Source organism: Rhipicephalus microplus, chromosome 9 (assembly GCF_043290135.1).
Source record: "Rhipicephalus microplus isolate Deutch F79 chromosome 9, USDA_Rmic, whole genome shotgun sequence".
Taxonomy (NCBI): Eukaryota; Metazoa; Arthropoda; class Arachnida; order Ixodida; family Ixodidae; genus Rhipicephalus; species Rhipicephalus microplus.
This window is the reverse complement of record NC_134708.1, coordinates 4,143,428-4,156,906: the sequence shown is the minus strand read 5'-3', so window position 1 is coordinate 4,156,906 and position 13,479 is coordinate 4,143,428. Positions and strand designations below refer to the sequence as shown.

General features: G+C 46.8%; 1 protein-coding gene across 2 annotated transcripts in view; it reads right to left on the bottom strand.

Moving 5' to 3' along the window:
* LOC119163343 (uncharacterized) overlaps positions 1 to 13,479 on the bottom strand; it is a 59,399-nt gene that overhangs the window by 31,033 nt on the left and 14,887 nt on the right. For both annotated transcript variants that reach the window (XM_037415324.2, XM_037415325.2), the window contains exons 3-4: positions 9,722 to 9,945; positions 2,030 to 2,124 (exon numbers count right to left, since the gene is read on the bottom strand). In XM_037415324.2, the coding sequence (XP_037271221.2) occupies positions 2,030 to 2,124; positions 9,722 to 9,945 (319 nt within the window). The remainder of the gene's footprint in view (positions 1 to 2,029; positions 2,125 to 9,721; positions 9,946 to 13,479) is intronic.

Genomic DNA, 13,479 nt, shown 5'->3' with positions numbered 1-13,479 from the left:
TGACCTTCAAACAACCTTCGAGCAATGCGTTCGATGCTTTACCAACTCGGCTACCACGGCGGCTATCCCCCCATTCACTTACTTTATTGGGTATATATGTGAACTAAACGTGCGAGTGTCAGCGCCACCAGCAGCCATGGCGGCAAGTGTGGAACACTCTTTATTAGCCTGTTTAAGGTCGCAGTTTTGGTTCCTGCCGACCAGCAAGTGATGGTTTCGTTCGCTTTTCTTTCTTCACATTTGCACAACAATTAGGCCTAATAACTTCCCCTATAGTTTCTTTAGCATTATTGTCTGTTAGGTCTCACTAATATTGTGTCAAACACAGAAAAACTAGCCCTTAAAGGGCCCGTAGACCACACCTCCAATATCTTTTCAAGCATTTCAAGTAAACGGGCGCATCGTGTGCAGAATACTGTCGCGATCAACGATTCTGCACGTGGCAGCGCTACGAGCCGCCGGCGCGCCATGAATTCCAAGAAACAATCCCTCCCCCCCTTCCGGGCCCCGTGACGTGCCGTGCCACATCTCTGGCGCGTCGAGACAAATATGCCAAATATGCTACCGAGCAAAAGCCTACGACTCCCCGTCAGTCTGCAAGCAGCTGTCCGCGCTGCTTGTTGTTGTTCATCGTGTTGCTTGCGTGCGTGAACATGTGCGGGGCACGGCCTGTCCCCGTACGGCTTCATTGCATTGGGAATCCTTTGAAGGCATGCGCGGAACGCAGGTTCCATACCGGCACGATTACGGACGCCACGGTTCGCCAACAAGCACGCAACTGACAGAGTCGACGGCTGGTGTCGCGGCAACCGGGAGTATACACGTTGTTACAAGCAGCGCGTCAGCGCTGACGTACGCCACGCGAGATTGGGAGGGGCGCTCGATGAGAGTGTAAAGCGACGTGGGAAAGGATACCAGCGGAGGGAAGCGCAGGGAAGAGCGAAAGGTGTGGTTGTCCCCGGTTTCAATAATCAAACGCATCCAACTCCGCCATTACTGCACCGTTTCGAAAAATTCTCACAGCTTCGCGTTCGACATGCACTCGTGCACAATTTTCCCACAGCAACCGACTTTCAATCTCTGGGTGGTTTACGGGCCCTGCAACACTTTTTGAGCATGGTCAGAAAACACTGCCGATCGGTAGTAGAGGCTCCCGACAACACGCGAGCCAAATATTATAGCACAGCACGCAGTCTGGAATTCGCAATAAATTATCAGTCATCTAAAAATAGCTTTCCCTTCTCTTGACCAATCACGGAAAATAAGCCCTGTCAGCCCATCTATCAGCCATTGGCTGATTTGGACATGGCACGCTCGGTTGTTACAGAGGTCGTCGCGAGAGGCCGTCACTTGTCTATGCGTGCACGCGTGATCGCACTGAAAAAGCCACGTATTCAAAGGAAAAAAAAAAGAAAAAATGCTCAAAGTGGCGAGGCGTGAGTGACGTTTTTTGTTTGCCCCTACCATCCCTTTCTGCTCAGCTTCCAGCGCTGTCATCGGGACGAGAGAATGTGATTGCGGCGTGTGACAAATCTTTGTAACTCCACTTGTACTGGACAGATTCTTAAAATTTTTGCGGCTTTCAATTTTTGAGGTAATACGCTTTTCCAGTGAATTAATTCCATGGTTACTCAAAAAAGTGTTTCAGGGCCCCCTTAAGTATACGCTTCCTTTCGACACACACACACACACACACACACACACACACACACACACACACACACACACACACACACACACACACACACACAATACATATATATAAAACACTCGGTTTTTGATTAGAACATGCTGTCTTAACAAAACGATCTAAGATATGTGAAATTCTTGGTTATAGCAAAGTTATGCAAATGCAGTGCATACTCGACAAGTCCACTTTTAATTGAAAGACCACGATAAGAGGGAGACCGAGTGTGTAAAGAATAAGCACAGCTTTTTTCAAACAGCATAACTGCAGTCTACAGGAAATAATCAAGCATTAATAGGCATTGCAATCTGAAGTTAGTGCAGTCAAAGCCAATGCACTTACTTCGCCACCATCTTCTGTCTCTTCAGATACTCTGCGGAGTCCTTCTCGAACGGAAACCCGTTGAACTTGCGCAAGTTCTTCTTGATCTCCGACGGCTGCACAAACAAGGTCATCCGGTAAACACAGCGCATGTGTAGTACAGCAATTTAGGGCTACTTAATGCACTTGCATTGTCTTCGGTTTACATCATACAGGTGTATTTCTCATTACATCGGTACCACTTTTAGTGGCCAGATTCAGAGCAACATGAAATGGTTCAGCAGCATTTTATGTGCACTCAACTGCCTCAAATGTGCTCAGCTAACAGCATGCATTCGCACCGACATTTAACAAGAGCCGGAGGCCCAGTGATCTCATTCAACAATTGCATGCTCGATTTGACAGTGGTACGATAGCAGTTTGCAAACAGCCCATCTTGTTTTTTGTTTTTCTCCCCACACGTTTAGCCAGCTTTCTTCACAATGCAGAAGCAGAGAGGTGGTGGGAGGGGGACTGCACGAGACATGTCATACAGGAAACCACTTTAGAAACCAGTGAGCCAGGCATTCTACAACTCAGCATATCATACTTGCGGTGTTCAGCTAATAATTAAGAAGTTTGGCAATTACTGTAGAATTACTGTAGAAAGCGTCATTGGTTAATCGGCGGCATGTCTAGGACGGCATCAGAAAAGTTTGGCATGCGAAAGCCGACTGCAGTCTTTATGCTGCCTCCTATTTCTTTTTTGCCCTCACTTCCCTTCTGCCGGCAAAAAATGCCTGGATATTGAGCGACCCTGCTCGCAGCTTCTGAAATATGCGTACGGTGCTCAACGCACTATACGGTCGCAAGTAAACTGCAACGGAGCACATGCGAGCGCATGCCTTTCACGTGCTTTGTAGTGTTTTTTTTTTTTTCGCTTCATATGTGCCATACTTTTGCACAACCATGTCGGTAAGTGTTCGTAGTAAAATTAGTAGGCTTTGAAAAATATTCGCTGTATGTGGACTCATTTTCAAAGGGTCGCATTAGGAAAGTGCACCAAAACATGGTCATTACACTTGGGATCGTTATAAGTGTGTTCGACTGTAAAATCACAATTTAGTGGTCCGCATCGCATTAGTGCACTGGCTATAGTGGTCCGTCTCATGTAACTGCCACCATGCACAACATAGCCCAGCTTTACTACTTGGACTGGTAGCAGGAAAGCTAAAATGGAGGGAGCCATTGAACAATTTTGTGCTTGCTTGGTTCCCACTAGATGGCACGACCTATCCAATCTAACCAGGAAAAAATGAAATTTTTTGAACCACTTGAGCCATTCTCTGTAGAAACGCCAGGTGGCTCTTTGTTTCTATAAGTCAAACAGAAATGGACAAGCAGCATTTTATAGCGTCTCTTCATGCATGGAAGGTTCTTTTTCTTGTTTCAGCTAGTTTCATTACTAGCGATCAATTGTAGTCGGTCGCGCTCACGTCATTGGGATCATTTCACAAATGTCCCACTCGTTACGCACGTCGTGTGGCACATTTAGCTTAATTTCTTGTTAAATAAGGCACTGCTGTTGATAATACAGTTAAACCTGGATATAACCAAAATGGTAAATTCCTGAAAAAAAATTCGTTATAAAGAGGAATTTATTATATGCAGGTTCAGTACGAAAATTAGGAAAACAAATGCACAAATTAAACACATGGGAGGCTGAAGACAGAGGTAACCCAAAACACTTATTTAGCAGTTAAAAACAGCATTATTGTGATAAGGACCATATGGACACTCTCGGTGGGGGTTTGCTGTTGTCGCCATTTTCTGTAACAAGTCTAAAGTGATAGCACGTCCCTGCGAGTCGTAATTTTCACGAGTGGGAAAAAGCGCACGAGCGCTGCTGTAGCAGACAGAGATAAATAGAGTCTGCCCCTCTCCATTGCATCGAAGGCGCATAAGATAACACCTTGTTGGCACAATGCTCACAAAACGACACGAACACCGCCTTGTCCACGGCCGGGAACGCTGCAGCCTTCACGGCTTTGTTTCTTGCACTCGTGCCGTTTTAAAATGCACCAAGAATGGAGGCCTTGTTCTTGAGAACAGTGGACGAGCTGCAAGCAATGTTGAATTCTTCGGTGATGTCTATCTTTTTTCTGCCCTTTTCGACCTTGCCGATAAGCCTTATTTTCCAGCATGATCAACTTCCGCTTTTTCGTTGGGGGCGGCATCTTCGCAGGCAGCGAAATCAAATGAAGCAATCGCAACCCACGGCTCACATTGCTCCAAGCGACCAAGCACACTTTCCACAAATGGCTCCACACACGCAACCGTGTGTGGAATAAAGCCGACAAAGCCAAGCACAGAGCTAAGCCAACGAACGAAACTCCATGGGGAATGTTGATTTGGCCTCGTACGTAGTCCGCGATAACGAGCAGGTGTTTCGGCAAACCATCATCATCATCATTGTCGCCAGCTTTACGTTTCTTTTGTAAACAATGATGGCAGCTGCTTCTCAAGTGCGCTTAGCGATAGTTTTGCACAATTGAAGTGTAGAATGAATGTATTCCAGCAGTTTTCGAATGTAAATGTTGCGAGGGTAGATTATTTGCGCACTCGTGTATAAAAAATTTCGTTAATGAGGGACTGCGGTATGAATATTTTTCGTAGTCGTGAGTTACGAAGTGCATTGACTCCTATGGGCGTTCGGCGGTGCTCCGAAAATATTTCGTTGCGGTGAGAATTTCGTTCCCTCGGAACTTCGTTATCGCGTGTTTTGACTGTAGCACTATCACCAACGACGATATCATCATGCAAGTGACTGACGGAGAAGTGCACGTCATCGACATGGGTGAGGACGACGAGGATGAGGTGCCGATGCAACCCACAGCTTTGGAGGTAATGAAGGCTATGCTTGTCGTGCGCCTCTTTTTCAGCTTCGAGGAAGATGATGAGGGTGCTTTTCGCAACAAAGCTACAGTCGAACCCCACTACCACGAAACTGACGGGGCGCGGAAAAAATTTTTTCGCAGCGAAAATTACAGGTGATCCCTCAGCTAGTAAAACAAAAGAACGTTTATTCTCAAAAGAGCAGCGAGGTGTTAGTTTCTTTTTCACATAACATTGCCACATTTTCGAGTGGAGGCTGCGGCGCAATATGTTCATCGGTGCGCACTCGTCGTTACAAGCACTCTACCTGTTGCCAGTAGCCTTCATTGCGCGGGCGGCGAGCACGTTCATCGTAAACGGATTGATTTTCTGTTGTTTGCCAACGCACAGCGAACTCCACTCTGCCGACCCTGTCACGCAGTTCACGTCAGACGGGAGGGGGGGGTTCCCCCAGAACCCGCAACATCCGTGCGTTTAGCGAGAAGATTGCACTTCCCTTCTACCATTGCAAAGATTGCCATCTCCCGTAGCTTCACTTCTGCTTTTTTACTTGCCGTCCTGTAACTGAAGTTCCAAAACACTGCCGCTTTCAGTTGTCGACAACCGACGGGCTCGTACTTGAGTTAGGCCTAGGTCACACGGCCATTTGTTCGCCGCAAGTTTGTTATCTTCCCTGTCCTGAGTGATAGCGGGGCTCTTTCTGAAGTTCACAGCGAACGTACGATCGCCACACCCGCTTCACAAGTTAGTGAGGCGAGGAACTTCTTTACTGCGGCAGGCAGTCGACAGCACCATGACAAAATAGCTCATGTCCGTGCGCGTAAAAAACGATCAGATACTTGCTTGGATTACGGCCTACCTATATACAGATGCCAATTCGTCACCTTAAACAATGTTTCTTCTGAAAGTGTTGAAGTTGTCTCCTGTCAGTTCCAGGACCACTTTTGTTCTTATTATTTATTAACGACATTGTGGTAGACCTTTCTGTTTGCGTGAAACTTAATGCAAATGACTGCATTTCATATGTTAAGGTTTGTTCAGTTGATGATCAGGTGTGCCTAAATAAAGACCTGGCAAAAGACATTGCATGGTGTGAAAAATGGCAAATGGTAATTAATTTTGATAAAACTATTTATATGAGAATTGCGAACAAAAAAAGATCTCTTCATTATAAATACAGTCACCGACTGATTTTTCGAACTCCAAAAATTCGGACTTGTTAGATATTTTGGACTTCAAAAGAGCACCGTCAAGGTTCCCTTAATGCATTTTTTCGGCAAATTTTTCGAACGAATTCGCCCCCAAAAGTTGAATTTTTTTGAACTAAATCGCTTGTTTTGAGCTGCGCCACGAATCTGTATGGATGCCGCCACGTAGGATTTTCTGCTGGCTTGACTAAGCTTGGTGGCTAAATTTTAAAATGGCTTTCTTGCCCCCGAGATCAGAAAGAAACTGTCCTATTTCAAGTTTTGGAGGCCATGTCCGCTTTAGAAAACGCGGCACGGGACCACTTTTTCGTCTTTGGTCAGCTACAGTGGTCAGAACTGTTGTCATCGCACCGTACAGGGAAGAGGCGGAGCTGCGCAGTGTTGAAGTGAATGTGCCTGCCACAATGACATTTAAGACTTTGCTCGTGGGGACGATGACAATTTCGTGCGCGGAGCCCACAGACGAAGAAATTCTTCACCAAGTTTTGCTGCAGCCAGAGAGTGGTTCAGATGATTACGACGATGATTGCCCGCAGCTGTGGGCAGCGGAGATCGCCACCGCGGCGACGCTTTTGTCGAGCATTTACGGTGACGATGTCACGTTGGCGCAAATACGGGCGAATCAAATATCTTCTAAGCGTAGTATGAGGCAAGACAGAATCATGGCCTTTTTCAACCCTGCCTGATGCAATAAAGCTCATATTTCTGACAAACACGAATTTTTCGGACTGTTCGATTTTTCGGACTTCTTTTTGGTCCCCGCCAGGTCAGAAAAATCGGTTGGCGACTGTATGGTGTGAACGGTGTATCGCTATTAGAAGTAACACAGTACAAATATTTGGGCCTGTGGATTACCAATAGTCTTTCTTGAAATAAGCACATTGATACTATTGTCTTTAGTTCTTTGCGCAAGCTGTTTTTCTTGAGATGCACATTGAAGTCATCCACACCTACTGTTTGTTTCTTAACCTACAATTCATACATTCGACCGTTGTTGCAATATGTAGTGATTATCTGGGACCCATTCACTTCAATGAATGTTAAAAAACTTGAACGTGTACAGCATAAAGAAGTTCGATAAATTTTTAATTCCTATGGCTGCGCATCTGTGAGCGAGCTAGTTAAACACAGTGGACTACCTCCTGTGACGGAGCGCAACAGTGTCTGCCGATTAAAATTTTTATATGAGCTCGTAAATGGTCATTATAACATCAACACATCGCATTATTTTTCTTTGTCTGCCGATTAAAATTTTTATATGAGCTCGTAAATAGTCATAACATCAACACATCACATTATTTTTCTTTCTCAACGGGTTATGAAACAAGGCAAAGACATGCTTTAATCATAGTTCCCTTTACCACAAGGAATAACCTGAGTATTCTTTTTTTCCCCCGGACAATAACGGACTGGAATAATCATAATAACAATGTAGTTTCTCAGAAGTCTTTAGCCATGTTTGAAAGACATCTGAATATGCTATGAATTTCTTTGTGTTATTTCATTCACTTGTTACCAGTGTTTTTGTTTTTTCCTCCTTTTGATTTCTTAAAAATGTTTGATGAAAGCCTGCAATTTATGTGTGCTAAATTGTATTTTTTATGTATAAGCACCTTGCTAAGATCTGGGAACAGATCGCAGTATCTATAAATAAATAAATAAAAAATCTGCAAAGTTTCATGAAATTGCTGAGTGATTCTTAAGAAAGAGAAAGGAGGAGAAAAGTGAGCCCCGTTATTGTCTGCTTCAGTGAGCGACACCGCGACAGTAGCTCACAAGGGATGGGGGTGAGGAGGGGTAAAGGGTAGGACTAAAGGTGTAGAAAAGAGGAAGAAGAAGCAACAACAAACTGAGGGGATAGGAGAGACAGGAAAGATGGAAGCACGGTCACTGGAGTCCGAGGACGGGGCACACTCGCGAGAGCTCTTGTCGGCGTCTGTAGATGGCATAGGGCAAGTCCAGTAAGTCAGACCTACACTGTCGTCGAAGGTCGGCGGCGGCAGGAGGTGACGTAGGGCGAACCCAGTCGGCCAGAGTTACGCTGACGCTGAAGATCGCAAGCGCACGGGCGCACAACCGGTCGGCACGAAATCCAGCAAGGGATTCTTCATGAAATTGTGTTCTAGAGTTACTCAGGTCTAACTGGGTGGTTCACTTGCGTGCCTGAGGAAGAGCCGGAAGAAATCCCAGGACATACCGAAGGCTGAAATTATTTATGGTCATCCCTGGATAGATATTCCAGAGAACTAAAGCGCCGTTTTTTTTTCCCCTATTTCCCCCCCAAAAAAAACATTTTATGCAACTTTGAATTTGATGTAGCCAGTAGTTATGACATTTATCAAAAATCAATTGTTTATTAATAATTTATGGCACCAATTTTCAAAAAAAGAAGCTTGTTATACCCTGGCAAAATCATCTAAGAGCGGAATAAAAGAAACGGCACACACATTTGATGAGCACTCTATGAGAAATCGCTTTCCTCAGCACTACATTTAGCTAAAAAATCCATTTTGAGAAAACGGGCTTTGAAAGTTCAGCACATGTGTTTTCCTCAAAAAGCTCTAGCAGAGTAGCTTGGTGTCCTAGTGCACTCTTTTCCTCTTTTGTCTTCCCTCCATTTTCTTTAGGTCCTGTTCAGATTTTTTTTTTTTTTTTCAGACATAGAGCATCTCTTTCAAGAGTCGGCTGCATCAGTTCAAATTTTTTCTGCATCGCTGGCGCTGATTCGAGTACAGTGCATACGGCGTCTTGACGTCTCGCATTCGCATCGATTTCTTCCTTAGTTAGTAAATGCCTCAGCAAATGAAGGGTCGACGATCCATACACGCTATTGGCCTTGATGCAGACGAAGTGCTGTGTCTGGCGATCTTAGCAGCACTCGATGTCACGCTCGATGGCACCGATTCAGAGCACGTGCTGGATTCGGCGAAATACGGAAATTTATTGTCATTGCTCCTTTGAAAATGCACCTTAGAAAATGCAAATGCAGCCTCACTGTTTAGAGTTACGAGGAAGTGCATAGTTTTACGGAAGGAATAAGGCGCAAAATAGACTAACACAAAAGGTGACATGGAAGAATGCTGCACTTTTTGTGTTCGTTTTGTCTGTGCCCCATTCCTTCTGTAAAACATGCACCAACTAGCCCAACAAAAAGTTCTGCTTGAAGTGCACAACACAGTCGCCAGCAATTCCCCTGTTTTAAGTTCCCAGTTCTCGGTCTACCACGCCAACAATGACTTTAAATGTTTGACTAAAGCCTGTAGGGTTTCCCCAGCAGGAGTAGACTTGATAGGAAGATTCTCAAGCACAGTGTGCAGCAAGTGTGCTCATTTCTGCTGTGCTTTGGGCAGTTTAGATACACGTGGTATGCGACAAGTTCTCTCAGGTTGTTCCCCCCTTTAGCAACACAGCACTGGCAAAAGGTAAGGGGAGGGAATTCACTCGCTTAGCGAGTCAGCTGCATGTTTCTGAAGCGTTTTTGGCAATTTAGAGTCAATTATTGTGATTAATCCTTGGTTATTTCTGTTAATTACATTACTTTAGACCTTATTTATTTCAACCGAGCTCTGACAATTGTAAGGCTTGTTAAGGCCTGTCCCAAAAGATAAGAGGGAGAGAAGGATGTGCTCACAGCTCCCGGGCGGCCAAAGAGCAGCCGGTGTAGTCCCTTGAGGCCCTCCGAGCGCTCACGACTGATGTTGTGCTCGATGCGGGGGCAATCACCCAGGGCAGTGCCCTTGCCTTGCTCGGGCGGAGGCCGCTCACGGCTCGCCGTGCGGAAGCTGACATCCAGCCGCTCGACCTTCTTGCGCTGCCGAGACCCAGACAACTCCAGGGGCTGGTCCAGCAGGCCCACTGCACCCCGTGATCCTTCTCTCAATTATGACACTCAAAAAACGGTGGTTTATGTATTTATTCATATCACCCTGCAGGCTTCAAAGAGCTGCAATATTTTACACCACCTGTGCAAGTCAACTTTTTATATTGATGTTTTCTTTGTTTCAGACCGCAGACGGCTAAAGGCTTCAGACAAGTGTAGTTAGTAAAGGCTGCACCATAAAAGAACGCTTGGCACAACCTTTGAAGTAAAGCTTCCGTTCTTGTACTTTTTTCCAGTTCCGGCTCCAAGGAGTACTGAAAAGCGGGAAAGGGCTGTTATTTCTTTTCCATTAAATTTTTTTTTCTAACTACAACTGGCCTCATGACTGCATCAAACGGCAACAAACTAGCCATGCATGGTATCGTGTTTACTACTATGGCAGAGACGAAACACAACGAACAAGGCAGCTGACACAAACTCATAACATAGGTAGTTGTTTACAAGGCGATCAAGTTGATGCTACAAGATATACATTGTCTTACATGCAGTTTCATGGTATGCACCATAAAGCTGATACCCAATACGTCCTAGGTTATATTGTCACGACGTCAAACAGAGGTCTTGACGCAGAGATTGAGACACCAGAAACAGGTCGGTTCTTTTAATAGAACGCGCAAAAGAGTTCTTCTTTTTCATCCATTTCATTGTACTTCATGGCACATGCACAACTGCCATTGTCTTTCTTTTTGACGAAAAGAATAAATTGCCGGTAATAGACGCACAACCCTAAGGAGCGTCTCACGGCGTTTTTGTCGCGTGGTGCAGGAAATTGCGCTACGGCGTCTATTTTGGCCGGGTCATGTCGAACACCCTCGTGACTGACGACGTGGTTTAGGAAGCTGTTGAAACCAAAATGACATTTTTCCGGTTTTAAAGTAAGGCCGGCTGAACGTATGGCTTGGAGGACGGTGAATAAACAGTCGAGATGTTCCTCGAATGTTGCTGAGAATACAAATACATCGTCCAGATAGACCAAGCATGTTTGCCACTTCAGGCCTGATAGTACGGTGTCCATGAGAGGCTGAAAAAGGGCTGGCACCAAGCACAACCCAAAAGGAAGCACCTTTATTCGTACAGGCCATCGGGCGTCACGAAGGCCATTTTTTCACGATCTCTCGCGTCAACTTCTATCTGCCAGTAGCCGCTTCGAAGGTCCATTGAAGAGAAATAGCGGGCATGATGCAGCTGATCGAGTGAATCGTTTATGCGGGGCAGTGAATAGACGTCTTTCTTCGTGACTTGGTTCAACTTGCGATAATCAATACAGAAGCGCAAGCTGCCGTCTTTTTTCTTGACCAGAACCCCGGGGCACGCCAAAGGACTTTTCGAAGATTGTATGACGTCATCCGCGAGCATCTTGTGTACTTGCTTCTAAATTTCCTCGCGCTCTTTCGGAGCCACACGGTAGGGGTTCTGCCGAATCGGTCGCGTGTTGTCTTCAGTAATGATGCGGTGCTTGGTCAATGGTGTTTGCTGGACCTTTGACGTACGCGAAAAGCAGTCTTCGAATCGTGTACAAGTTCAAGCAGGTGCTTCCTATTAGAGGGCAGCAGCGTAGAGCAGATGTACACCCGTAAAGTTGTCGAGGCAGGGACAGTCGCGTCGTCTGGTTGCAAAGCAAAACAATCCCTGGCTAGGTCTACATCGTCGTAGTAGGCAATTGTGGTACCCTCCTTCAGCGCTCGTTGCTGAAGTTTGTGAGAAGCACTTCTGTCTGTCCACCAGTAAGCACCCAGATGCCTCTCGCGATGGAAATGCATTGCATGAACAAAACAGCGACCATGTGCTCTGTTACCACATCTTTATAGCAAGGCCACCCACTGGACACCGACACAAGGCAGCAGGATCTCGGTGGGAGTGTCACATCGTCAGCTATTCGCAAACGGCCGCGTGGTTCGTCACTGCTGTGGTCGGCATATGGATGTGCGCAAAACGTCACCATACGTTGAGGGATGTTGATAACAGCGCCATGATCTTGAAGAAAATCCATGCCCCAAATTAACTCTTTACAGCAGTCTGGCAAAAGGACGAAAGTGGCCACGAAGCTAGAATCTCCGATGCAAAGTCGAGTGGTGCATTTACCCGTGGGAGTCATCAGCTGACCACCAGCACTCCTTATGTGCGGCCCTGTCCACGGTGTCTTGACCTTTCTAAGGCGGTCGGCGAGCTCTTGTCGCATGATTGAGAAGTCGGCGCCAGTGTCGACCAGTGTCGACCAGTGTTGTAACGTGATGTCCGTCAATGAGAACGCTAAGATCGGCACGTACAACTTCATTGGCATTAGTATTCGTCGTCGTTGTCGTCATACCTTCTTGCGATGATAGGGGGAACTTTTCAGTGTCTGGACGATTGGCAACCTTGCCCCCCGAGGTCGCAGCAGTTAGTTTCCCCGGCGCGGGCTAGGTGAACGGCCTCTGGTGTCGTCCGCGTAGCTCTGAGGGAAGTCACGGTGACGCGCAGGCGATGGAGATCGCCAGTGACGCGGTGGGGTTGCTTGGCCAGGCATCGTGGGCACGACGGACTTCAGAGCGGAAAGAAGCGGGACGAGAAAAGTTCCCAATCCCGGAATCGCCATGACGGCAATAGCGGGCAATGTGACCGGGTTCTCCGCAGCGGAAGCAAATAGGTCGACGGTCGGCCATGCGCCATAAGTCAGTTCGGCGAACTGGTGGTCGTCCCGTAGAATCCTGTAGCCACCAAGGTACGGCAGCGGGTCGTGGCTGGAAGGGCGTCGCCACGAATGTCGGTGGAGGGCGACGGCCCACATCAGCGTAGTTCGCTGAATGTGGCTCAGGACTTGGCGCGGGTGGTGCAATGGCTTGCCTCAACTCCTGGCGGACGATTTCGGCAACAGATGCGACTGGCGGTTGGGTAGGGGGAACGCAGAGAGCCCGAAGTTCCACACGCAGTATTTCACTAATCATTTGTCACAGGGAACTTTCGCATACGACAGTGTTCTGAGCTGCAGCACTTACTGCCGTGTAGTTCGGCAGGCGGTCAATATGTCGGCACCGTTGTTGCAGTGCGCGCTTGATGACAGTCGCCTCTCTTATGAATTCATCTACTGTTGTAGGTGGATTTCGTACGAGGCCCGCAAACACTTGTTCCTAAACACCCTGCATTAGGTGACGCACTTTCTTTGCCTTGGGCATGTCAGGGTCAGATCGTCAGAACAAACAGATCATACCCTCTGTGTACATGGCAGCTGTTTCATCGGGTATTTGCACGCGGGCCTCAATCAGTTGCTGTGCGCGATCCTGTCGGTCCGAGTTCAAGAACATAGCGAGGAGCTTTCGACGGAAATCTTCCCAAGATTGGAATGTAGCCTCGTGGTTCTCATACCACGTGCGAGCACTATCTTCCAGTGTGAAATATGCACGGCCAAGTTTGTGCTGTTCGCTCCAATGGTCGGATATAGGGACCCGTCCGAACCGTTCGAGCCAGTCCTCGACATCCTCGTACTCTTCCCCACGAAAAACTTCAGAAACGCGAGGATGTTCAAGAGTCAC